At 43.9% G+C, this 27,515-nt stretch overlaps 2 protein-coding genes across 2 annotated transcripts in view; both read left to right on the top strand.

Annotated features, from left to right (window-relative positions):
• Positions 1-27,515, top strand: part of SEC23A (SEC23 homolog A, COPII coat complex component) — a 563,646-nt gene that overhangs the window by 268,904 nt on the left and 267,227 nt on the right. The gene's annotated exons all lie outside the window — the stretch shown is intronic.
• Positions 7,364-8,812, top strand: LOC132591905 (craniofacial development protein 2-like). The gene has a single exon (XM_060272829.1). It carries the CDS (start codon positions 7,522-7,524, stop codon positions 8,803-8,805), a length of 1,284 nt encoding a protein of 427 aa, XP_060128812.1. The 5' UTR covers positions 7,364-7,521; the 3' UTR covers positions 8,806-8,812.

A 27,515-nucleotide genomic window follows, 5' to 3' on the forward strand; every position in this document is an offset into this window, starting at 1 on the left:
CAGTGTCCGGGCAGAACGCTCCTTCAGGTATATGGGACCAAGGCCATTTAGGGCTTTAAAGGTCAGCACCAACACTTTGAACTGTGCTCGGAAACGTACTGGGAGCCAATGTAGATCTTTCAAGACTGGTGTTATGTGGTCTTGGCAGCTGCTCCCAGTCACCAGTCTAGCTGCCGCATTCTGGATTAGTTGTAGTTTCCGGATCACCTTCAAAGGTAGCCCCACGTAGAGCGCATTGCAGTAGTCCAAGTGGGAGATAACTCGAGCATGTACCACTCTGGCGAGACAGTCTGCAGGCAGGTAGGGTCTCAGCCTGTGTACCAGATGGAGCTGATAAACAGCTGCCCTGGACACAGAATTGACCTGCGCCTCCATGGGCAGCTGTGAGTCCAAAATGACTCCCAGGCTGCGCACCTGGTCCTTCAGGGGCACAGTTACCCCATTCAGGACCAGGGAGTCCTCCACACCTGCCCGCCTCCTGTCCCCCACAAACAGTACTTCTGTCTTGTCAGGATTCAACCTCAATCTGTTAGCCGCCATCCATCCTCAACCGCCTCCAGGCACTCACACAGGACCTTCACCGCCTTCACTGGTTCTGATTTGAAAGAGAGGTAGAGCTGGGTATCATCCACATACTGATCTCTCCCAGCAGCTGCATGTAGATGTTAAAAAGCATGGGGGAGAGGACAGAGCCCTGAGGCACCCCACAAGTGAGAGCCCAGGGATCCGAGCACTCATCCCCCACCACCACTCTCTGAACACGGCCCAGGAGGAAGGAGCGGAACCACTGTATGACTTTGATGTGCTAATGAACTAAAGAAATCAAAGGGCTGTGTGTATGTATGTACAGGTAATTTGCAAGTTGCATGTATTTAACTTAGGCTCATTCAGCTTTATGTGCTTGGTTAAAAAAAATTAAATAAAATAAATAAACAGAGGCAGGAAGGGAGTGAGCCTCTGGGAGAAAAGACTTTGGCAATTCCACCCATCATTGAACACAATGTGTTTTGACTCTACATGATTTTGGCTCTACACACTATCCCCAGAATGTAACCCCCAGTGTGTTGAGAGTCTCCTGTATAAGTGTGTATACTGCATGAGCTGCAATAAATGATAAGACGAACTGCACATTTGCATAGCAAAAAAGGGCCTGTTCTTTCACATGATCACAGTCATGTGTAGGCCTAAAGCAGAAGTTTGTGACATGCATTGGTGGGCGTGCATTCACTAAACAGCAATTATGTGATTATAGCAGGAGTTTCTGAAGCCACCCTAATCATGAGAATAACCATGACATGAGAGGGCGTGTGCTAGGGAGCTCATATATCTTCCCCTTGTTGCCGAACACATAAAGTAGCTCTAGGTCAGATTTGCATTTGACCTTGTGAATTCCAGCATTTAGATAACTGGGTTTGTCTATACAACTTCAGAGGAGATGCGGCAACATGAATCAAATTGCTGTGGGTTTGGGGTCTGAACCTCAAGTCTAGGTTTGTTTGGACTGCTTGGTGGCCTATTGTGCTGATTGATATTTTGAAGTTATACATTGAGCTAATACAAAAACTCCCCCGGAGGATGGAGAAGCAATCTATACCAGCTTCCAGTTTCCAAGGGAAGATGCTGAACATTCTCTTTCCAGCAAAAATTCTGTGCCCGGGTGCCCCGCACCCCTTGCACCCCTGGGTAAAGACGGCCCTGACTCTGAGTTGTTGCTGATATTGAAGTCAATGGGGAATGTTATGCATCTGGGATCTCTGGGTATATATATCAGTGCAGTTCAAGTCAAGATCTTGAGGGTTGGAATTATTGCTAATTCATTTACTTGGACCGCAAAAAATATTTGGAATCACTGATACTACATGCGTATGTTTCCCTTTAAGGCAGGGATTAGGCCTGCGTAAACCATCAACAGTCTGAATAATACTGCATGGGGAAGTCAATTTGAATAGATAGCTGAACTGGGGACGTTACATTTGTAAAGTTAATTAAAATCATCCCAGAAGGCTTTCAAAATATTTTTAACTGCACAATGTTTCTTCAGCATCACATCATGCTTTGCACTGATTTTGTTAAGCTCTGCTAGCTAGAAATGCAAATGATTTGCTGTGCCCTACTTAATGCTCGTAAGAATTCTGGGGAGCTGTTTTCAAGCTATTCCACGAGCACTGAGATTTTTGTTTGCCCCTCATTTCGTTGTTCAGAATTTGAAGAGCTTTTTTAAAAAAATTAGTCAAACATACATTTCTGTGTGTTGTGTCAAGAACTATAAGCCATCCCCACAGTGTAAAATTAAACAGGATCACGATGTTCAAATAACGCAGAAAGTGAAATTGTCAGGAACCACAATTCTGAAATGGTGTTTGATTTTCCAGAGAGTGCACCTTTCAGAAGGCCTGTTCTACTTTTTTCTTGATAATCTCCAGATGGGATTGCATCATTTCTTCTGTCAAGGATTTGACAATTGTTTTAGAAGCTTGTTTTCCTTTGGGTGATGTTGTGATGCAGAGGTATCATTTCAGGCTGAGTGGGAGAGGCAAGATGCCCAGTAAGGTTCAAAGGCCTGCTGTTATTTTCAAAATTAAATAGCAGAAATCCAGTGAATTTTAAGGACATTTATTGAGCCATCTTAATCAAAGGCATAGGTGCTCATCAGGAATGAAAACAACTTGTAGTATGAAACACAGTATACGAGGAAATCATCACACAGTGCACAGTTAAATGATGGGATTTGCTATCACAAGATAGACATCAACCTGCATGGGTTTAAAATGGATTAATTCATGGAGGATAAGGCCCTCAATGGCTACTAATTATGATAATTATATTTCCAAGGAGGTTTGTATCTGAATACCTAGTTGCTGAGGATCATGAGTTCTGAGGTTCCATGACCTGCCTGTAGGATTCTTAGAGGCATCTCATTAACCACGGTGAGAACAGAATCCTGAACTAAAAGGGTCTTTGATCCGATCCATCAGGGTTCCTGTGTTCTTCTGCCTCTCACAATGGCAGCCCTGCAAGGACTTTGCTATTGATCCCTCCACTTCCCACAGCTAATGCAACTGGACACAAATACTGTGTTTGTGAAAGCTGAAACTGAAACAGTTCCAGACCTCAGTGCTTAGTATTGCTGTAGGGAAGGTCGGGCCATGAACGTTCATGATGACACCATCAGCCTGAGGAGACTTTGGGTGATTACAGTGGGGGGGGGCGAGCATCTGGGTACATTTGCCCTGGACCTCAGAGGGGTAAGCTGGCCTCACCAGCCAGACGTATGTTGTCGTGCCAAGAATGCCCTGTGTCCCTCAGCTACCCAGGGCCTCAGACAAGCTCTGCCTGCAGAAATGTTTCTCCCAGGGCTCTCATTCTCTCATTCGGTAGCCAAATGTATTGGACATACCACATCCTTTCATATTGTCTCACCTGCCCTATACATTGAAGGCAAGTCCATGGGTTTATTCATATGATAGTTTGAAGCTATGGCAGCAGATTCATCATGATCAAGCAGGTTTTTTTTTACCTGGGAGACATATGAAGGACAATATTAGGAATATAATCGATGTCTTGGAAAAATTAGAGGTGAAAAAGAATTCTAAAGCTTTGTTAATGTTCATCGATGCAGAGAAGGCCTTTGATAACATTTCTTGGAGTTTCATGAATAAAAATTTAGAAAAGATGGAGGCTGGGCAAAGCTTTATGAATGGTTTAAATGCGATTTATTTTGAGCAGAAAGCAAAAATTATAATAAAAAATGTGGTATCAGAGGAAATTAGAATTGAGAAGGGCCGCCCCTAGCTCCAGTCTGGTGGGGGGCAGCGCGGGGGCAGCGCCCCTGGCCCGCCCCCTCGCCTCCTCCGCCTGAGCGGGAAGAAGCAGAGCACACTACGGAGCGGGTCCTGGCACATGTGTCATGATGTCACGATGCATGTGTCATGGCGCATGCGCGCTGCGGAGTGACGCCCTGCCCCCAGGGGGTGCTGCCCCGTGCGGGCAAGTAGCACTGTTAGCCCCTGAGCACACATAATTAATAATAATAATAATAATAATAATAATAATAATAATAATAATAAATTATTTATACCCTGCCCATCTGGCTGAGTTTCCCCAGCCACTCTGGGCGGCTCCCAATTGAGTGTTAAAAACAATGCAGCATTAAATATTAAAAACTTCACTAAACAGGGCTGCCTTCAGATGTCTTTTAAAAAATAGGATAGCTGCTTATTTCCTTGACATCTGATGGGAGGGTGTTCCACGGGGCGGGCGCCACTGCCAAGAAGGCCCTCTGTCTGGTTCCCTGTAACCGCACTTCTCGCAATGAGGGAATCGCCAGAAGGCCCTTGGCGTTGGACCTCAGTGTCCGGGCTGAATGATGGGGGTGGAGATGCTCCTTCCAGTATACTAGACCAAGGCCGTTTAGGGTTTTAAAGGTCAGCACCAACACTTGGAATTGTGAAACATACTGGGAGCCAATGCAGATCTCTCAGGACCGATGTTATATAGTCTCGGTGGCCACTCCCAGTCACCAGTCTAGCTGCCGCATTCTGGATTAATTGCAGTTTCCGGGTCACCTTCAAAGGTAGTCCCACGTAGAGCACATTGCAGTAGTCCAAGCGAGAGATAACTAGAGCATGCACCACTCCACCATGTTGAGAAAACCCCTTAATCTTTATTTTATTTTACTCTTTGGTAAATCTCAGAAAGGGGCAAGATTAGATTTAGACACACAAAGCATTTAAATAAAAATCAAGACTCTTTGCACTCTGCTCTGCTCCCTCTTGCTTCCTGCCCAGGGTGGCCTTGCCCTCTGCCTGCCCCTCAGAGCCAACACATCACATGGGGCTGGGTCTCGGAGGCTGCAGCCTCTCCTCTTCCTTGCCCGCTCTCCAGAAGGGAGGAGTTCAGCAGCAGCAGCCATGGAGAGGAGAGGCTATGGAGAGCCAACGGGATGCTTCCTGGCAGCTGCTACTGCCTCCACTGCCGTCGTTCAGGACAAGCCCCAGCTCATCCTCCTCCCCAGGCTTGACTAACAGCCTCTGACAGCCTTATCCTCTATGAATTTTGTCAAATTCCAGCATAGCCAATGTTAGGGATACTGGAATTGTACAAGAAATTTAGAGAGCTAGTCCAGAGACAAAAGAAGAATGGCAGATGAAACTGATGGAGTATGCGGAGATGGTGAAACTGATGGGGAAGATCCGAAACCAGGAAGATCAAGTATTTCCTAAAGATTAGAGTAAATTTGTAATTTACTTAAAAGGCCACGGTAAACAGTTAAAATCTTTGGCAGGGATATAAGGACACTTGTAATGCGGAATTATTTATGATCATTATTGTTAATTAATAGGTAGATAATGGTAAAAGATGCGGAAAACTTAAATTTAAATATGGAATCCATGGAGGGAGGGAAGGAGGTCCAAACCTTGTATCTGAATGTTTGGAAATGTTATGTTTTATATGTATAAAATTATTTAAAACTTTTAAAAATATTTTTTTTAAAAAAAAATCTAGAGAGCCATTGGGTTAGGCACTATGGTGCTAGAGGTTACACAATAGGCTAAGATTATAAATATGGTTTGTACTGTTGTCAAACCAGGCATCTGTTACTTAAGAGGCTTTTTCGTAAGACAGCTGGCATCATTACTGCATGGTCACAGCAGCCTGTTTATAATGGCAGCACTACAATGAATTAATGGAACTGTCTGATCCCATTCTGAAACGTGTTAGCAGCATCAGGAATAGATTAGTTCCCCTCTGCCAGACTTCAGAGTGGACTGTGACATTTGAGATTATCTCCAGGGTTTCTCAACCTTTTTTTGAATTCGCACCCCTTCCTTCTAAACTCTTCCACTCAAACCCAACACAGCATTTGGAGATTTTTGCATAACATTATCTGTGGATTGATACTAATCTACGTAACACTGGGGGGGGGGGACAGAATATAACCTCTCTGACCCCACCCCCATCAAAAATAACAACTGGAGAACTTGGACTAGAGATAGCCATTGTGGCGCCCCCTGGAGGTTTGTTGGATTTCTCTCTTAGCTATCTACAGCTTTTCAATAGCATGTGTCTGTGGCTTTGCTAATTACATCATTAACCAGCACACAAACAAATGTAATTTGTTGTAGTTGGATTGCTTTATAATTGAGTATCTCTTCATTATGGCAGGCAAAAGCAACAGCTATTACCACCCGCTTTCACTGTTACATCATTCCATTGCCACCAATAGTTTTAATTTGAGGAGCGGGGACTCCATTTTTTGTGCTTGCAGTTCCAGGTAATAAAAAAATTCCTTCAGTAGCACCTTAAAGGCCAACTAAGTTTTTATTTTGGTATGAGCTTTCGTGTGCATGCAGACCAACACGGCTACCTACCTGTAACTAGTTCCAGGTAATGTTAGTATCGCTCCAAGTGTAGCCCCCCCCTTTTTGCTACAAGTATTTCCTGTTATGTAAGTGCTTCTGAGAACAAGGGTTCTTTTACAGAGAGGGAAAGCACTGACTGTGTTTTCATTTTAGCTCAGGTCAAGTGTGGTACAGAGAGGGGAATTAAATTTGCAGACCTGCTTCTCTAAATCTGCCCTCCCCAAAATTTGGGGTCAGAGTTCACTTCAGGTCTAGTGGCTATGAATTTTCCAAGCAGATGTTGCTTCCCCACTCCCTTGGAAATGTGCATGGCTCTGGCAGGGGTCTAGAGCTCTCACACCCCAAAGCCCAGTACCTTGCTTGCACTTTTGTTGCACTTTAGCCCCCTGGGCAGCAACCATGGGATTGAATTCACAGAACAAACCTAGGCAGAGCAAACCCACCACTAATGCACTATTACCGTGTCAAGAAAATGTTGCAGAAAACATCTATAATAAAACCAACAGGGAAGGGGGCACTGTAGGAAATAAACAGATTCCCATTTTACTCAGAAGGCAAAATTGTGGAATATTTTACTTCTGCCCTGACCCTCCAAGAAATATTTGAGCGTCAATCTCACACACGCAATTGCAATCACTTCCTTGGTTTTGGGAGCATCTATATGGTTTGCAAAGTCACAGATCACGTCACCGTCAGTGGGAAGCTAAAATTAAAAAGATGGATGGATAATGAGGAATTAGCATTTAGTGACCTTAATCAGTCTAGCGATGATTACAGCATTTTCACGCACCATAATATACAAATGTTAATAAGAAAAGTGCCATAAATATGTTAATACATGTAAATGGTACAATTTAGCCCCCGTAGGAATATAGATTATCTCAGCACCTATTTTGCAAACAGGTATTATGGAGCTTACACTCCAAGCATAAACACACATTCTCTATTACGAATTAAAGAGAAGTGTAAAATGTTTCAGCCCCTTCATGGATCAATGCCTTGTCGTGGCGAAGGGGCTTGAATAACTCAGAGAAGCTATGAGCTATGCCATGCAGGGCCACCCAAGATGGACAGGTCATAGTGGAGAGTTTTGACTAAACGTGATCCACCTGGAGAAGGAACTGGCAAGCCACTCCAGTATCCCTGCCAAGAAAACTCCATGGACAAAGACAACAGGCATATAAAAGTTATGACGCTGGAAGATGAGCCCCTCAGGTCGGAAGGCGTCCAACATGCTACTGAGGAAGAGCGGAGGACAAGTACAAGTAGATTCAGAGCTGATGAAGCGGCTGGGCCAAAGCCGAAAGGACACTCAGTTGCGGATATGCCTGGAAGCGAAAGGAAAGTCCGATGCTGTAAAGAAAAATATTGCATAGGAACCTGGAATGTAAGAACCATGAGTGGAGGTAAGCTGGATGTGGTCAAAAATGAGATGACAAGAATAAATATCGACATCCTGGGCATCAGTGAACTAAAATGGAAGGGAATGGGCGAATTCAGTTCGGGTGACTATCATATCTACTACTGTGGGCAAGAATCCTGTAGCAGAAATGGAGTGGCCCTCATAGTCAACAAAAGAGTGGCAAAAGCTGTAATGGGATGCAATCTCAAAAATGACAGAATGATCTCGATACGAATCCAAGGCAGACCTTTTAACATCACAGTAATCCAAGTTTATGCACCAACTACCGGTGCTGAAGAAAGTGAAATTGACCAATTCTATGAAGACCTACAACAACTTCTAGAAATGACACCAAAGAAGGATGTTCTTCTCATTACAGGGGATTGGAATGCTAAAGTAGGGAATCAAGAGATAAAAGGAACAACTGGCAAGTTTGGCCTTGGAGTTCAAAATGAAGCAGGGCAAAGGCTAATAGAGTTCTGTCAAGAGAACAAGCTGGTCATCACAAACACTCTCTTCCAACAACACAAGAGACGACTCTACACATGGATATCACCAAATGGGCAGCATCGAAATCAGATTGATTATATTCTCTGCAGCCAAAGATGGAGAAGCTCTATACAGTCAGCAAAAACAAGACCTGGAGCTGACTGTAACTCAGATCATCAGCTTCTTATAGCAAAATTCCAGCTTAAACTGAAGAAAGTAGGAAAAACCACTGGGCCAGTAAGATACAATCTGAATCAAATCCCTTATGAATACACAGTGGAAGTGAGGAACAGGTTTAAGTATTTAGATTTGGTGGACAGAGTGCCTGAAGAACTATGGATGGAGGCTCGTAACATTATACAGGAGGCAGCAACGAAAACCATCCCAAGGAAAAGGAAATGCAAGAAAGCAAAATGGCTATCCAACGAGGCCTTACAAATAGCGGAGGAGAGGAGGCAAGCAAAATGCAAGGGAGATAGGGAAAGATACAGGAAACTGAATGCAGATTTCCAAAAAAACAGCAAGGAGAGACAAGAGGGTCTTCTTAAATGAGCAATGCAAAGAAATAGAGGAAAACAATAGAATGGGGAAAACCAGAGATCTGTTCAAGAAAATTGGAGATATGAAAGGAACATTTCGTACAAAGATTACCATAATCAAGGACAAAAGTGGTAAGGACCTAACAGAAGCAGAAGACATCAAGAAGAGGTGGCAAGAATACACAGAGGAATTATACCAGAAAGATATGGAGGTCTCATACACCCCAGGTAGTGTGGTTGCTGACCTTGAGCCAGACATCTTGGAGAATGAAGTCAAATGGGCCTTAGAAAGCATTGCTAATAACAAGGCCAGTGGAAGTGATGATATTCCAGCTGAACTATTTAAAATTTTAAAAGATGATGCTGTTAAGGTGCTACACCCAATATGCCAGCAAGTTTGGAAAACTCAGCAATGGCCAGAGGATTGGAGAAGATCAGTCTACATCCCAATTCCAAAGAAGGGCAGTGCCAAAGAATGCTCCAACTACCGCACAATTGCGCTCATTTCACACGCTAGCAAGGTTATGCTTAAAATTCTACAAGGCAGGCTTAGGCAGTATGTGGACCGAGAACTCCCAGAAGTGCAAGCTGGATTTCGAAAGGGCAGAGGAACCAGAGACCAAATAGCAAACATGCGCTGGATTATGGAGAAAGCTAGAGAGTTCCAGAAAAACGTCTACTTCTGCTTCATTGACTATGCAAAAGCCTTTGACTGTGTCGACCACAGCAAACTATGGCAAATTCTTAAAGAAATGGGAGTGCCTGATCACCTCATCTGTCTCCTGAGAAATCTCTATGTGGGACAAGAAGCTACAGTTAGAACTGGATATGGAACAACTGATTGGTTCAAAATTGGGAAAGGAGTACGACAAGGTTGTATATTGTCTCCCTGCTTATTTAACTTATATGCAGAATTCATCATGCGAAAGGCTGGACTAGATGAATCCCAAGCCGGAATTAAGATTGCCGGAAGAAATATCAACAACCTCAGATATGCAGATGACACAACCTTGATGGCAGAAAGCGAGGAGGAATTAAAGAACCTTTTAATGAGGGTGAAAGAGGAGAGCGCAAAATATGGTCTGAAGCTCAACATCAAAAAAACCAAGATCATGGCCACTGGTCCCATCACCTCCTGGCAAATAGAAGGGGAGGAAATGGAGGCAGTGAGAGATTTTACTTTCTTGGGCTCCTTGATCACTGCAGATGGTGACAGCAGTCACGAAATTAAAAGACGCCTGCTTCTTGGGAGAAAAGCAATGACAAACCTAGACAGCATCTTAAAAAGCAGAGACATCACTTTGCCGACAAAGGTCCGTATAGTTAAAGCTATGGTTTTCCCAGTAGTGATGTATGGAAGTGAGAGCTGGACCATAAAGAAGGCTGATCGTCGAAGAATTGATGCTTTTGAATTATGGTGCTGGAGGAGACTCTTGAGAGTCCCATGGACTGCTAGAAGATCAAACCTATCCATTCTTAAGGAAATCAGCCCTGAGTGCTCCCTGGAAGGACAGATCGTGAAGCTGAGGCTCCAATACTTTGGCCACCTCATGAGAAGAGAAGAATCCTTGGAAAAGACCCTGATGTTGGGAAAGATTGAGGGCACTAGGAGAAGGGGACGACAAAGGACAAGATGGTTGGACAGTGTTCTCGAAGCTACGAACATGAGTTTGACCAAACTGCGGGAGGCAGTGCAAGACAGGAGTGCCTGGCGTGCTATGGTCCATGGGGTCACGAAGAGTCGGACACGACTAAACGACTAAACAACAACAAAATGTTTCAGACTTTGCTTTTTTAAAAAGGGTTGAAAATAAACGAAAATTTAACTGTGCTACTCCATCTCTACTATCCTGAGCTGAAACGAGGTTTCCTGCAACAGTCAGTTCCTTGCTGCTGCCCTTATGCATAGAGCTTGATTCTTGAATATGTGGGCAGTGCCACTTCCAGGTCCGTCTTAAGCACATCCAGTTCCGTGGCGCAAAGGTCCCTCCGACGCCCTTCTCCCTTTCCCAAAATTTAGCCTGGGGCGGAGGGTGCCGTTGGGGCTGCCTGACTACAGCCCGCTGCTGGTGCTCTCGCTGCTGCCCAGCGGCCCGTGGAACAGGAGGCATACACTTTAAAATATATGGGAAGTACCTCCAAAGAAAGCTTGCCGTTACAAGGGGAGGAATAAAGAGCAGGCCCACAGGGCTTCCCGCCCAAGCCTGCAGGTTTCTGTTTTGGCAGAAATGTGGCGCCGCCGATGTGTGCACGCCCCTTCCCTGCTCGCCTCCTTCCCGAGCTCTGTGAGGGCGCGCACGGCTGCAGCTGCTGCTACTAAGTGCCCAGTTGCCGGCGCGGCCAAGGGAGAGGCGGAGGCGCCGTAGGGCTAGTGGCTCGTTGTGCCCCGCCAATGCTGGGGCACCCCTTGAGAGGCTGGCGCCCTGGCGCAATGAGCCACTAGCCCCTTTGGGAAGGAGGCCTCGGTCCACTTCTCTCCCTTGCTTCAGATCCCTCTTCAGATCTAACCTTTCCCGCATGGTTTTTGGCTTATCCTCTTGATCAGGGGTCCCCAGACTACGGTCCGCGGGCCAGATGCGGCCCAATTGGCCTCCCAATCCGGCCCGTGACGACCCCCGCCGCCCGCTGCTGCCGCCCGCTCTTGCGGCACGCTGCACGGCGGCGCACTTCCAGATCTGAAAAAAATCGCCGAAAATCGTTTCTGCGCATGCGTATGGGCCTCTCCCAACCCAGAAGAGGTCATTTCCGGTGCACTTCCGGGTCAGGGGAGGTGCACTTCCGGTCGGGGGAGGCCCATACGCATGCGCACAAACAATTTTCGGCGATTTTTCCGGCCTGGAAGCGCGCCACCGCGCCAGTAAATGGGTGTGCGCATGCGCACTGGCGCACACTCCCCCACCCTCCGGCCCACTGCGCGCACACTCTCCCGCCCTCCGGCCCGCCGCGCGATCGGCGCAGTGGGCACCGGCCCAAAGGCGGGTAAGTCTGGGGACCCCTGCTCTTGATCCTCATTCCCAGCGCAACTAAGGACTCAACTATACAGCTGCAATTAAAATGTTTTAAGTGTGTCTTAAGTGCAATATACAATGCGACACTACATGGCGATGGTGAGCCTTATCAAAAATTCAATGCATTTTTTTTAAATAAAAAAAACCGCTTTTTTAAAAAAAGCATTTTCAGAAGGTTTTTATATGTGTGTAGATTCCACCCAGGCTTTCAGTGCATGTAGTAGTCCATTTGCCCACATTCTTCCTTGTCTGCTATTCTCCCTCCCTCTGTCAGATAGCCACCAGCAATTTTAGATTCTAAGCTTCTTGGGAGCAGCTATGCTGCCTTTTGTAACTCTGCAAGTTACCATGTGTAGACTGAAGGTGCAGAATCATAGATAGATAGATAGATATTATTGAAAAGCATTAAAAATACTCAGTTAACTGAAGTTCTGCCCTCCCCCCTAGCAGAAGCCTGCTAGGCGATCTCCCCCAAAATGCTCAACAACTTTTTTTCCCTCCCAACAAAAATCCTGGCTAACTTGAACTGAAACTCTGTAGAGCCGAAGCAATAGAGATGACTAGCTGTTAAAGAAAAAACCATAAAAGAAGGCATTTATTCAGAGTGTGCACTGGCCACGAGATTCAGCTTGTATCTGTAAGCTTTGGGAAGTAGTCTGATCTGTTTCAGAGCTACCCTGTGTGTCTTTCCAATTTGGCTCATTATTCAGGACTAAATTAGAGCTATTGAAAACAAAAGTGCTGCCCCCACTGCTGACAATCTAAAAAAAAAAGGTTACGACTTCTTTCATTTTCACAGATGCCTATGGAATTTGCAGGCATAGCAGCTCCTCCAGAATGGATTGAGGCTGGCAAATTGTAGGCAGATACATCCAGTGGTTCGCATGCAGGGCTCCTTTGAAGGCCAGCAAGACATGTCTTCCAGGACTCTTGTTAATGCCTGGGCCCTTTCAGGCACAGTTGGAGAGACCGAATGATGCCCTTTTGTGGGGAGCTGGAAATGGAAGAGTTATCACTTGGTACTCCTCGTCTGTTTCTTAACCAAAGCACTTATTCCCATAACAAGAGTTCCTATTGCTTATTCAATAGATGGTGGCAGGCAGCTACTGATTTTTAATTTGCTTTTGAATGATTTAGTCCCAATAGTAATGGCTGGAGTAATTAGCCTCCCATCAAATCCAGTTTAGCAGCTAAATGTAGGCCTATTGAAGTAAGGAAATGAGTAGAGTCCCAAATCTATAGCCAAAACCATATTTTTATTAAGCAATCAAGTATATATTAAATATAAATTGCAGTGAAATTAGTGGGGGTTTTTTTAAAGTTACATGGTTTTATGGAGACTCTCTGGCGTAAAGCTCTAGATTGTGTAACAATTCTGTCAACAGTGGACTTTCTCTTTCATATTTTAGACTCTTACCAGCATACGTGTCATATTGTAGAACACATTTTCTGCCCTGCTGTATGGAAAGAGCAAAGAGGCTGAATGAAAAAGCCTATGACAAAATGTGCCTGTTTGAAGAGAATGATATATTAAAAATACTGACTGGGGGCTGTAAACTTCTTTGTCTTCTTTGGCAATCACTCGTAGCCGAGTAAGATTGTCTTCCATGAGCACGGTCTGAACAGTGAGTCCGTAAGTGACTGTGGAGGCCAATTCTGGATCCACACATCCTTCCACAGCAGGGACATAGGTTTCCGGGAGGGAGTTGATCTTGGTGAGGGTTTGCTAAACATGCCTTCCTCTTAGCACATTTCTTCCTTTCATCCTGAGTTCGAGCGTCCTCAAAGTCCATGGCACCTTTGGTAAAGGCTGTTCTCCAATTGGAGTGTTTGCAGACCAGTGTTTTCCCAGTTCTCGGTGCTTATACTACATTTTTTTAAGATTTGCCTTGAGAGAGTCTTTAAACCCCTTTTGTTGACCAACAGCGTTACGCTTACCATTTTTAAGTTCGGAATAGAGTAGTTGCTTTGGAAGACGATCATCAGGCATCCGCACAAAATGCTCATGCCGGCAACAACATTTGTTTGTGGTGGTCCAGACAACCAATCAATGGACTAGCATTAGTGCAGATATAGAATGGCAGCTGGAATATGCAACTACCCAATTTCTTATTTTGGATATAGTAAGGGAATTCTGAAGGGCCTGTAGGTTCAGAACACCTAGACCTGAAACCAATTCCTCCCCTCTCCTGCCATTTAGCTAAAGCCCACAGCTGGTAGCAGCTGGTGTGATTGGTGGGAAACACAGTGAGTCACTGATACTTACCAAGAGGGAGAGGGTTACAGCTGAGGAGGCACAGAAGATGCTGGCTCTGGAGCTGGAGAACCTGTGCATCGAGTTGGAGACGATTATCTTCCTTCTTTTCTTTCTTGGGATAGCTTAGTCGGTAGAGCCTGAGGCTCTTAATCTTGAGGTTGATTCCTGCATTGCAGGGCGTTGGACTAGATGACTCTCGCCGTCCCTTCCAACTCTACAATTCTACGATTTTATTATTCTTTCTACTTTCTATTTGTATGGTGGTAGTGCTGCTGTTGTGACACACCTTACATCAGAACATGACCTGATATTGAGTCCTGACTCCACCAGTTGAAACCAATGGTGTAGATATAATCCTGAGCCAAATAGGCCAATGGCCTAACTCAGTAGAATGCATTTTGCTATGTGCCTATGAAATGCAAAGCCTTATTTGTTTCAGATACATTTGCAGAGCTGCTAATTTGTGTATTTACTCACCTCTGGAAATAGACAGCTACAGAATAAAAACCATATCTGAAATAGAACTATTCCTCCCAAGAGTAGCAATTATCTTGGTAATTTGTTTTGGATTTGGAGAATAACATGGTTCCTGTTATGGGTCTTCCTTTATTCAGAGCCATTGGACTTTGTAACATCAACATTCAGTTCCATGTTCTTCATATTACAATGTGGCACATTTTCTGTGTGTTTTGGATTTAGATCTGCACTGAATGTTTAATGAGAGCTAGACTAGGACAGGATTGTTCAGCTTGGCAGTGGAAATACATCAGTGGGATATTCTACTGGGGTTAGTCTGAAATGCAACCATAAGCTGCCTGTGGGCAGCAACCTCTTTTTCTACTGAGCAGTTAGCAAAGTGCCTTTTTAGACCTTCACTGACTTGGCCAGAAAAGCCTGCTGCATGCCATTAATTGTCCTACAGACCTTGCAAAGAAACCCATTAACAAACTAGATAATTCATTACTTATTTGCTTCCAGATTCGCCCCCTTCATCCTACTTGAACTACAATAGCATGCACAGATGTTGCCATTGTGTCCAGTGTATGACGTCCATTGGTTAAAAAAAAACAACTGCGTGAATTTAGGGCTAAAAGGGGAGGGGCTTGTTTTAAACACTTTGGGCAGCAACAAAAAGCATTTTGTTTTGACAATTTTTTTGGGGGGGATATCTCAAAGGGGGGTGAAAAAGTTCACCCATACAGAGTGAACACAACTGATGATTTGATTGGCTGAGAACATGCATGGAGGGGCACAGCAAGTGGGGGCGGGGGCGGTCCGCCCCGAGCGATGCCCGGGGGGTGTGACAGACACTCGGCTTCCCTGGCCCACCCCTCGCCTCCGCCCGCAAATGCGCAGTCCGTTCAGGGTGCTGCTGACGTGCGGCGGCTCCACGGTGTTCCACACACGCTCAGCACCCCTTAATGGGCCGTCGTGCGCGAGCGGCAGTCTGTGGAGCTGCCACAGGCCAGCACACACACACACACACACACACACACCCGATCGGACTGTGCACACGCTGGATCCAGCCCGCATGCGTAGCAATTTGCCACCCCGTGTGTCGCGGCATCTCCCTGCGCCCCTACATGCATGTGACTGATGCACAGAGTACTGCCCTCACTCTCAGTTGGCTTTGTTTGATTCAGTACCATCATCATGAAACCAAATCTGACTGGCTAAATATCACTGTGATATCACATTCAGTATGCGATCCTTGAGCAGCTGGGATCACTCCAGGGTGAAGAAAGACACTCCACCAGGAAAAATAAGCAGCACTAAAGAAGGAAAACAATGGCAATGGATAGTAACATCTTTCTCATGAGAAGCACCCTTTGAATTTCATCGATGATAAAATCTGAAGCTATCCAAATTCTGTTCTCTTGCCATACAAATTGTTTGCTAAAATGATTGAAATCATTTTAACTTCCTTCAACATTTCTACTATTGATTTGTCCTTCCAAACTCTCCTTGTCTTTTGATTTAAGAGCATGCTTAGTTCCCCCCCGAAATCAGAGGGACTTAAAAGCACTTACCGTAACTTTGCATGGATTGTCTGGTGCTTTTTGAAAAGCTTTGGTTCTATTTTTCTCCATTAACCCAATTTCCTAGTATCACAAGTTTGTAAAAGAATAAAAATAAAGTATGGAGGAGGGGGATTTTGTAATATGGGAGTTTTAAAAAAATGGAAATGGTTCTCCTTTATTCATCTTCATGGCTCTGGGAGGGCATTTTATAAAATTTTATGAACCTATCTTCTAAGAGAAATACATGTAACCATTTTAATGAGACTATTGAATGCAATACATCAAATTTAGCGGCAATTATCTGAATGCACCATAAGAATGACCGCACATGGTGGCCTGATTTGGAATAATTTTGATCTTGTAAGTTGACTAGTGTGGAAATAGAAAATGTAATTTAATGAAGATGGATGTAAAATATTAATGTCTAAGGTCAGCAAAACTAATAGAGGGTACATATTTTAATGGAATATGTGTGCAGTACATTGACCAGGGAGGAATTCAGATATCGGTAGGGGGGGGGGAAATCTTTAAAGGCATCATCTTCTGTAATAAAAATGAAATATAGGAGCTGGTGCAGAATACTGGCATATTAAATGGCTTGTAAGAAAGCAACACAGAATACTTTGTTTTTTCTTCATTTGTCTTCTTCCCTTTGTAAGGCAGCTGAAATCAGGCCATATTGTGTGTCCTAAGAATCACCACCCAACCTTGGCACATTTTTTTCCTTTTCAGTGTTGGTTAGTTGCTGTGTGCTGACTGTACTGGGCAGGTGCAGTTGCTAAAATGTCTGCTTTATGACGAGAAATGTGATATACCACAGATGGGAAGGAAACTGGCTACAGATCTGGAAGGTAATGGAAACAAAGTGTGGAAAGTGGTTTGCTTGCATGCTGTTTGTTCTCTATGCTTTCGGATAGCTTTTGAGATATAATCGCCCAAGTTGGCGTGGCAATGCCTGTGGTGAGGAGCTGGTTTCATCTACATTTGGGCACCATCAGGTGCCATTTTGAACCAAGATGGCGAACCAAAACATTCCAAATTGCACTGATTTGGATGCCTCCAGAGATACTGCCTCTCAGTCTGGTGTGACGGTTCCTGGGATGGAGAAGCAGGTTTTGGCCTACATTTGGATATTGTCAGATGCCATTTTGTGACCAAACTGTTCCAAACTGCATTGCCCAGTTTGGTATGACGGTTCCTCAGAGTGAAGAGCACGTTTTGGCCTGCATTTGGATTCCATTGGATGCTGTTTTGAATCCGGAGGGTGGACCAAACCATTCCAAACTGCACTGTCGTGAACAGGTCTGAAGATAAAATCGCCCATGATGGTCCCTGAAATAGATGAGTGTGTTTTCACAGTATATTTGGATAACACCTGCCACCACACGCCATAGCAGGTTGCATGTTTTAAAGTGGGGTGATTCCATTTTCCATAGCACAGTTAACACAGTAGCATACCTCTGTGGGAAAGAAAACCATCCAATTTCAGAAAAGCTGTGATATGTTTCAGATAAGCTAAAGGAACTGAAGAGAATCAGCATGAAGTTATCGCCAGAAGCCTTTCTTGAGCATATATTGAAAATGTATACAGAACCAGGAAAGATCCAACAGAATCCTATAATTTTGTATGCTGTTCAGAGAAAGCCTCTTTGTCCTCTGAATACCTAGACCACCACAGAGAGATTTCAAATGTAAAAAATATTTATCGTGCCTGAACATTAAAAAAAAAAATCTAATGGAGGAGGACCATTAAGCATTTCCAGGAAGCTCTCAATTAATAATGTCCTTTAATGAGCAGCAGAGGTAGGCTGGTAGCTATTATATCATTGCAGTTAATCACTTTATTCCATTTTACTTTTCTTAATGATGAAAAATATGTTTCTGGTAGGTCTTGCGTTGCCTATCATACCTTCAGTGTGAGCGGGGGTGAGGGGGAAATGACAGAACACAAATTAAGGCTGCCATCTCTCATCTTGAAGTAGCCCCCAGCACTGCCTTAAACATTAAAGTTTTTGTGATAACTTCTATTAGGGGGGGTGTTTGGACAGGTTATTGATAGAGGCTGAGCTAATGACTTGGTTCGATCTTTATTCATGTCACTAAATCAGCTGCATTTGCCAATATCTGACAAAGACGATGAGGCAGAGAGAGCTCTCCAAAATTGCATCTGGACAAAATGCATCCAAACAGAGAGACGATGCCATTTACAAAGTGCATTTTACTACCAAGCATAACAAATTATCTTTTTTTTTCTATTTCAGATACATCCTATTAAGGATGACATGATCATAAAAATTGTGACAGTGTTACGTGTTAGCAAGAAGTTTCCTATGCATGTTGAGGTAGTGGTCCTAAAGTTCACAGCAGGGGTGTATTGACAGAAGGCAAGCAGGGCAGTTCTAGGGTGGCAAATTGAGGTGATGGTCTTGTGCAATTGCAATTAGTTGCAATTAGAAGGCTAGACCGTTTCTCAACATGTTGCCTGGGGGAGAGAGAGAGGTAGATGGGGAGGGGGGCTGAAAACACACATACCACAGCACAGGCCCTTCCTCAGTGGGAGTAAGAAACAGAAGGTGAATGAGGGGCAGTGGAAGGGTGTGTGTGTGTGTGTTTCTATGTTAACTGTGGTTCTTATTTTTATCTGTAAGCCACCTTGAGTCCCATCAGTGGAAAAGGTGGGGCATGAATTAAAATATCATTGTCGTTGTCATGACGACTACTCCTTAATAGCCTTATCACCCATGAATTTGTCTAAAGCCATCCTTGTTTTGGGTTCTCGCTACATCCCATGGGAATGAATTCCATAATTTAATCATAGAAAAGTACTAGGTCAACAGGAAGTAGACTGGGCTAAACATCTGCCCCCAATGTACGTAATAGGTTGGTGAGGTTCACTTGCCATGAGATTGTGGGGCAGTATTCAGAAATGGGGCACCCCCACCTGTAGTCTGAAGTGATACCACATGCTTTATCACCTTGGGATTTCTTTCACATCATTTTGCTGTAACTGTAGGACCACACTTGAAACAAAACAATCCACATGGAGAAGACAAAGAGAGCTTAGGAAGAATAGTGAAGAGTGACAGTTTTGTTAGAAGGGCACCAATATATGTGGAATAAGATTTCAGGTGGATAAAAAATATTCAATGCCCATACATCCAAGTTTCATAACATACCTTCCCAATTTATATCCTGCCACTTTCCCATATTACCAACATAATATAACATACCAATGTCACGTCCTCCTGTGCATTAGCGATTCGCCTGAAGATCATGGGCAAGTTGGGAACCAGAACTATAGTTATGTTGTTCCTCTTCTTTGGCGATCACATGTAGCTGAGTAAGATTGTCTTCCATAAACACGGTTTTAACAATGGGTCCGTAAGTGACTGTGGAGGCCAATTCTGGATCCACACGTCCTTCCACAGTGGGGACATAGGTTTTCAGGCAGGAGTTGATCACAGTGAGGGTTTGCCAAATGTGCCTTCCTCTTGGCTCGTTTCTCCTTTTCGCTCTGACTTCATGCTTCTTCAAAGTCCATGACACCTTTGGTAAAGGCTGTTCTCCAACTAGAGCACTCACGGGCCAGTACTTCCCTATTGACGGTGTTTATACTACATTTTTTAAGATTTGTCTTGAGAGCATCTTTAAACCTCTTTGTTGTCTACTGGTATTTCACTTTCCGTTTTCAAGTTTGGAATAGCGTAGTTGCTTTGGAAGACAATAATCAGGCATCCAAACAACATGACCTGTCTAACAAAGTTGGGGTTGAAAAGTCATTGCTTCAACATTGGTGATCATTGCTTCTTCAAGTACAATGACATTAGTTCACCTGTCTTCCCAAGTGATATGTAGATTTTTTCAGAGACACCGTTGATGGAATCTTTCAAGGAGTTGGAGATGCCATTTATAAGTGGTCCATATTTCACTAGCATACAATATGGTTGGTAGTACAATAGCTTTGTAAACAAGCATCTTGGTTTCCCTGCGAATGTCCTGGTCCTCAAACATGATGTATATTATGTATATCATGATGTACATTATGCCAGCTGCATTTTTACCTGAGGGTTGCTTTCCAAATTATATGACAGGAAAGCTGACAGGAAACCAAGGCCAAGCCTAGGAAGGTTTCCTATACATAAGCTCTCCCTCCTCCTGGAGTTGCTGGTTTCTTAAAAACACCACTGAATCCACACAAGTGCATCTATACAATCCTCACAACATTTTATCCCGATAGCTGAGGAAAGAGGGGAAACTTGTGCCTTCTTAGTGAAGCATGCAATTTTTCACAGGGGGAAAAGTGCAGGCTACACTTCTGCCTTACTGAATTTCACTAGCAGTTCCCCTGAAAAATTGTTAGTCCATATCCTGTACACTTAAACTTTATTGAAGATGGAATATAATAGGGCCTCACTTCACTTCTGGTTTGAAGCCATCTCCTCTACTCCTTGTCTCTCCATATAGCATTCATTACAAGTATTTTCAATCAATTTGGTAGCTCTTCAGGGACCCCACACTTTCTCATTGCCTGTCCTCTTCTGTCAAGTGCTGTGAAAAGCCTGTTTGAAATCAATAATATTCACATAGCTGCTTCCTCCCAGAACTTCTTTGCTATCTGAGCTATCTATGGATCCCTATCGATCCACATGGGGCTTGTTGTTTACAAGATTCAGGGGTGGTTATCTCAGCATTATTCCCCTGCAATAACAACTTCTATGTACATGAGCCAGGAACTGCAAGGCGCTTTAGCCACAAGCCGTTGCTGGTTATCCTGTGTCAATCATGCCCAGTACTCAGGTGCAAGGACAGACATACCTGTATCTTGAACAGATGTAGGGTATAGACAAACAACAGGTGGATAGACTTCAGATGGAGATCCAGGTGGCTTCCACCACCGACAAGCTGCTCAGATGGAGGAAGTCGACAAGCCTAGAGAGTCTCTATTCTTGCCAGTGGCAGTGGATTGGCCATCCTGTGTCACCTGACTTCCTTGGCCAGAAGATTTTTTTTAAAAATGTTACAGTGGTACCTCGGTTTATGAACACAATTGGTTCCGGAAGTCTGTTCATAAACTGAAGCGTTCATAAACTGAAGCGAACTTTCCCATTGAAAGTAATGGAAAGTGGATTAGTCTGTTCCAGATGGTCCACGGAGTACTTAAACTGAAGCGTTCATAAACTGAAGCGAGCTTTCCCATTGAAAGTGATGGAAAGTGGATTAATCCGTTCCAGACGGGTCCGCGGAGTACTCAACCTGAAGCGTACTTAACCCGAAGCATGGGTGTAATTGGTTCCGGAAGTCTGTTCATAAACTGAAGCGTTCATAAACTGAAGCGAACTTTCCCATTGAAAGTAATGGAAAGTGAATTAATCCGTTCCAGGTGGGTCCTCAGCGTTCGTAAACCGAAAATTCGTAAACCGAGGTGTTCATAAACCGAGGTTCCACTGTAGTCTTCCCCTCTACAACTGGTAGCCTTCCTAGTGTAGGTTGTGGGAAGCCATGATTGATCCACAGGCCTCTCCTTTCACGCCTCTAGCACCTGATAAATCACACAGGTCAATGGATGTGTGGATTCATCACATTGGAGGGAGAAACTTGCTACTTCAAGAGAGTCAGAAGCCTCTCATATATATTTTTCTGAGGGTCTTGATTCTCAGCTCTTCTTAATGCATCATTTAAGCATTGAATATGATTAGCTTATCATAGGATGAAGTGAGTTTAAAGGATAATGTCATAGGATAAATATTCATGTAAATAGATCAATCCTCTCCTCTGACATTATTTCTGATTCCTTCTCAAATTTCTTCTGCTTATGTACTGTATCTCTCTCTCTCTCTGTGTGTGTGTGTGTGTGTGTGTGTGTGTGAAACACACTTCTGGTGTGTTGTAACATACACTGATAGTGTATATTGAACAAGACATGTCTGTTTAGACTCAGTTCTGCATTCAACATCAGTAAACGGGTCGGATGACTCTACCCCACCCCCTCCAAACCCTTTCACCAGTCTGTGTGCACAAATGGGTGATTAAAGATATTAAGAATTTGCATAAAGCAATATTTAGTACGTGGCCATTGTGTTCCGAGACACACGTAACATTCAGTAAATAACGAGAAAAAGAACACAGATGTTCAGCATCTGTCGGGAATTGGCTCAGTATGCATATTCTATCTTCATTTAAATTGAAGGTGCAATATGTTCAGGAGATGAGCTCCGCACTTCGGATGTTTTCATGGACAGAATTTTCTTCCGTCATTGACTGTATTATGCATTCTGTGCTATCTCATAAGTTATCCCCAAACAGAAATTCTTTCCTCATTCTACTTGGTTCATCTCCTCTGTGAGACGGAAGAGCTTTGTTTTCCCCTGAAAACAGGATCTGCAAATGAGAATCTCTGCTAAGATGAGATGTGGAACCTGTAGCCCTCCAGATGTGCCAGGCTCCCATCTCTCCCAATCAGCATGGCCAGAAGTCAGGATGGTGGGAACTGAAGCCTGAGAACATCTGGAGGGCTACAGACTCCCTATCACTGTTCTAAGAATGCCAATACAGCAGATACTTGCCTAGGGGAAAGAGAGAGAGAGAGAGAGCGCACAAAAGAATGAGAGAAATTGACTGAACGCTGATTGCATGTTCAAACCTTTAAACCTCCCCCTTAAATAAATTCAGACAAGACTCTGAATTTGGTTTTTGGCAGAATTTAGGCCACAACTTTATTGATTACAGCAAGTGAGTGGTTGCATAGGCTCTGGTTCGACTAGCTCCCTGCACCCTTGCAGGTAGCGCTGACCCAGGGCACCAGCACAGGTCAGCCTAGGGTGAACACTTGGAATGGCAGAAAGCTGGGGACATGCTATGTCCACCACCCAGATGTCCCCCTGGACTCAGGCACGGGCACAACCCCTCACAGGGTTGACCAAACTATTGAGTCCCTGGATTCCTTTAACGGAATACCCCTTCGCATAGGCATGGCGAGAGCATTCCCCCATCCCGATCACCTAAACCAGAGCCTATCCGCAACCTTACAAGTTGTGACGATTTGCTATGCAGCAGGCGAAACCCAAATGGCACCAGCCAATCATCCAAGTGGGGAAAATTCCTGCCGTGCCCCTGTCCCAACGACAGACAACACACAACAGCATAGCAAGGTCAAGCGTGCAAGCCCTAAATATAGGGGAAGGTGGGCAGGTATTCCGATGCACTGACCAAGAGAGAAAGTTCAGGGTCACGTGCATTGGCATATATAGGTCCCTTGATCCAGTTTGGCTAGCGCCCATTGGTCAGATTGAACCCAGCATCAAGGGACCCACCAATCGGGTGTTGTGGCTATCCAATTGTACCCACCCACAATACAAGGGTTTGGTTGCCAGGTCTCACCGCAACACATGCCCTCTTTGAGGGAGGACACGGTTTATCAAATAAGGGGAGCCATCTGACAATCTTCCTATAGCTGCATAAATATTGACAAACAACAGCTTGTAGGGTAACTTACTGTGTATCACTAAAGCACAAGTAGCCAGACTGCAACTGCCACCATACCTGATCATTGGCACCATGTTGGCTACCCTTTCCTTAACGTATGGATATTTTGTGGGTCTTCCAACACCCTGGCTAGTTTGCAATGGAAGCAGCATGCTGGAAATGGGTTAAAGCCCAGACAGCCACTTTTCAACTCACTCGTTTGCGACACTTCTTGGCAATGCAAATTGCAGGCACCAGAGTAGCGGTCTTATCTGGATCAGGCCACCTTAGTAGGAAGGGGTAAACAACCTCTAGCTTACCCCTCCCTCCATGATAGGGCCTCAACCAGGATTTGACCTCCATCACTGGCTATTCAGTTTTTTTAAAAAACAACACCAACGCCACATTTAAGAGTGGAGGTGCTGGGTGAAGAGCTGTTCCCTCCAGGAAAAGCAGCCGTCAGGCTTTTGCTGCACACATGTTCTTGAACTTCCACCCTGAATCTATTAAAAAACTAAACCCAAGGACACCAAACGACAGGAAGGATGTGGGGCGCACTGCAGATTGTAGAAATGCACAACTGCTTCAGACAACCGTGATACAGCAATGCTGGTATTTCACAGTTCTTAGTATTCCATCAAAACTACAAAGCACCAGTGAACTTTACAGAAGTCAATGGAGGTCACATGGGTGTGAATGGAAGCGGAATTACTTACCCTTTATCTTGTCCGGCACAAATAGATGGATGACAGTATGTGAACTGCAGCCACCATTACAGCTGACATTAATTTCTCCCTGCCAGCCTGATCACCTAGTAATTGAAAAGCGGCATGTCCCTTTGTTCATATCAAAGAGAAATTCCATTTATGGAAAGAAGAAGCAATTTACTTAGGTTATGATCCATTCAGGTGCTAAATATCCTCATTTACCAAAAGGAGTTGGAAGCAGAGCTTAATTAGAGTCATGGTTCACCAAGGCTCAGTTTTCGAACTGATCTCCACTGCTGTGGTCCATCTCTTGGAAATAAGGAGTAATAAGCAAGAACACGCTGTCTTTTGGCATATGAAGGGTGCCTTTCCCTCTCGGCTGACAGTCCCCATCAGTGGACTAAGGGGACTAGGCTAGTCCCCTAAATGCTCCCAGAAAATCAGAGTATTAAAGTATTAAAGCCTGGCGCCTCCTTCCCAAAGGAGTTACTATCCATGCTGCCTGTGCAGACAGATGTGTCTGTTTATGAAGCAGCGTGCGAGAGCCCCCAGCCTTAAATCCTGGAAAGCTGCTGCTGCCAGTCAGTGGAGACAGTATGGAGCTAGATGAAACAATGGTCAAACCCAGCTTCTGGGGTTCCTTTGTTGCCAACAGTTAACAAATGGCACTGGACCGAATCTAACCCTATAATGTACAAAAGTGTTCCCATTATTGAATAAAATGAGGTCAAGGGGCTAATCTGTATTCATACGTCCATAAAAATATAACAAGGATCGATCCATTATTGGTTAGCTGGTGAATGAACAGGGTTGCTGAGAATTAACATCTTTGGGCAATTTATCTGAGAAAAGTGCAGTAATTTATTTTGCCATTAGTGGGAATGTCACAAGATGAGGCTAAAAGCCTTTGTTAGAGAAAAAAAATGCTCCAGTCCCTCCATGCGCAAGTAAATAGCAAGGATGATAAAATAAATAAAAAAAGAGTTTGCTTTGCACTTTCCATGTTATGTGGCACAACTGAAATGAGACCATGGGGAAATTCACTTCATTGACCTCTGCAAATGAATAGAGGGGGAGATGCAGCGAATGAGCTCTGTAAGTAGCCTATAATGGAAAGAACAACTGCATATGATGCAGTTAAAAGTCTAATGACTATCAGCAAGAAAACCAGTCATTGGTGAGGCATGTTCCTTGGGAGACCATTTACGGCGGAAGTATGCTGTTGGCATTATAGCTGAAAGTTTGCAGTGTAATCAACAAAGCTGCTTTCCTGTCCCATTTTACCTGGGAGCAAGCAGCATGGAATTCAGACATGGTTAATATTGCACTGTAAATCAGTCAGCTAAAACTTCAGCTAGTTCATTGGTGATTGCAATCAAGAGGACACATTTTAATTGATGGGTATGTGAGTTGAGGGCACACGTCTTGTTGATCTTTTAATTTGGTTCTGGAATACAACTATATCCCATGTTTAATACATTATTACATTAAATTGTAGTGTGTGTGTGTTTTAAAAAAAGATATCACTATTTTAAAAAGGTGTCTATTGATTTGGGGGGGGGGCAGGAATAATACAAAATACAAGCAACTGAATGCATTTAAATGCAAGCCACAAATTAACACATTAAACTGGGAGAGAACTCCATTGAAAAGAATTAGATTTATTTCTGAGAAGACATGCATGTGTTTGCATTGCTGCTTAAAAGGCAATCAGTCAATCGCCTGAAAATTCTTTAATTTAAAGTTGGTGGTCCTAGTAGGTCTCAAACACTTCATCCAAAAGGTAGAAATAAATATTGAGAGGGAGATTTAAGTAAGTTAATCACTATGGTGAGTCAATTTCATTTTTTATAATATTTCACACCAGCAAAAATAATTTCTCCTTTTGTCTCCGCACCCTATCTCAATAAGTACCCATATTGCATTATGAGGAACATTTTCCCATGTGTGGGTGAGTCAGTCTCCTGTCAATAAACACTGCCACCTTGTGGGGTTAAAAACCGACGGAATGGATTTCCATTACTCCTTTCCATTTTGATACTGGAAATTATTCTTTGTGCCACTAATTCCATATCTGAAATCTCTCCTGATATAAAGGAAGTGATCTCTGTCCTCTTCCTTCTGGGCTGCCACCTACAACTTGAGTGGCCTTGCAGCTCAGAACGCATCATTTGCACTCAAGCCATGTGAAAACAGAACACTTGTATGCATCCCGTTCTCCATTCCTATGTCAGATAATGAGCAGAGAAAGTATGTGCCTGTTCCAGAGTATATTTAGTGTTATGGGTAATTAGCCCTTGGCAAGATAAATTGTTAGAAATTACTCTGAAATATGTTTCGTCCCTTTCCTCAAATCAAAAGATACTAGTATGCCGGCTAAGCTATAGAAAACTCACGTGGCACAGACACACTATAAATATTTTTGCAAAGCTGATTTTAGGCCTTAACTAAACATTACACTCAGCTGCTTCTCTGCATCTTCTTAAAAAGCTGCTTCAGAAAACGGCAATTTAGGGTGGGGGAAAGGAGCCTAAAAGCCATGTTTTGGTCTGCTGTAATATTTTATTTTATTTCTGGTGTGATTTAATTGGCAATTTATTTTTGCTTCACTTTGGAGAACAGCTGTTGAAAAGTAGGCTGTAATGCCTCTCAAGCAAATTCACTCTTGATGCTTTTCTGTTCAAAACTCACCCCAAGCTGTGTCACCCTCCTAACTGGGCATCACCCACCTGAAGCGTTGCACTCCTCTCTGTGTTATTAGGCTCTGGAGTTTAATCTCTTCATCCATTAGGCTGGGTTTTCTGAAGTGCAGGAGGTGTCTTGCCATCCCCACAGTTCTGTGATGAGCTGAGATAGATGTCTAGCCTGGCCAGTTAAAATGTTTGGCATTTGACTGGCTGCTTTTCCCTGCAGAGTAATGCAGCTGATATACTGTGGTTATTAGAAGCTAGCGAGATAATTGTGCCAGGTGAGGCACAGCTTTGGAGTTACACAACATGTTCTTAAGCTTTTGGAAGCCTCCACTCCAGCATTTATTACTGCTTCCAGGCATCCTCTCTCATCATAGCCTTGAAGTCCATCATGGTCCCTTCCAAAGTTGTTGCATCAATAAGAGGCAGCAAGGAATTTCAGTATGTCACAAACTATGTAATCAAAAGATACTATCGTAGTCCAAGTGCTTTGTGCTTTCATGAATTGCCAGAGGGTTTTTTCCCCCCTCACTTGCCCAAGCTTCCACCCAGGGAAACCATTTTAACTGGTGACTAGGG

This window comes from Zootoca vivipara, chromosome 1 (genome assembly GCF_963506605.1).
Source record: "Zootoca vivipara chromosome 1, rZooViv1.1, whole genome shotgun sequence".
Classification (NCBI taxonomy): Eukaryota; Metazoa; Chordata; class Lepidosauria; order Squamata; family Lacertidae; genus Zootoca; species Zootoca vivipara.

Coding starts and splice junctions, on each gene's coding strand:
- LOC132591905 (XM_060272829.1), top strand. CDS start 7,522: ATGGACAAAGACAACAGGCATATAAAAGTTATGACGCTGGAAGATGAG.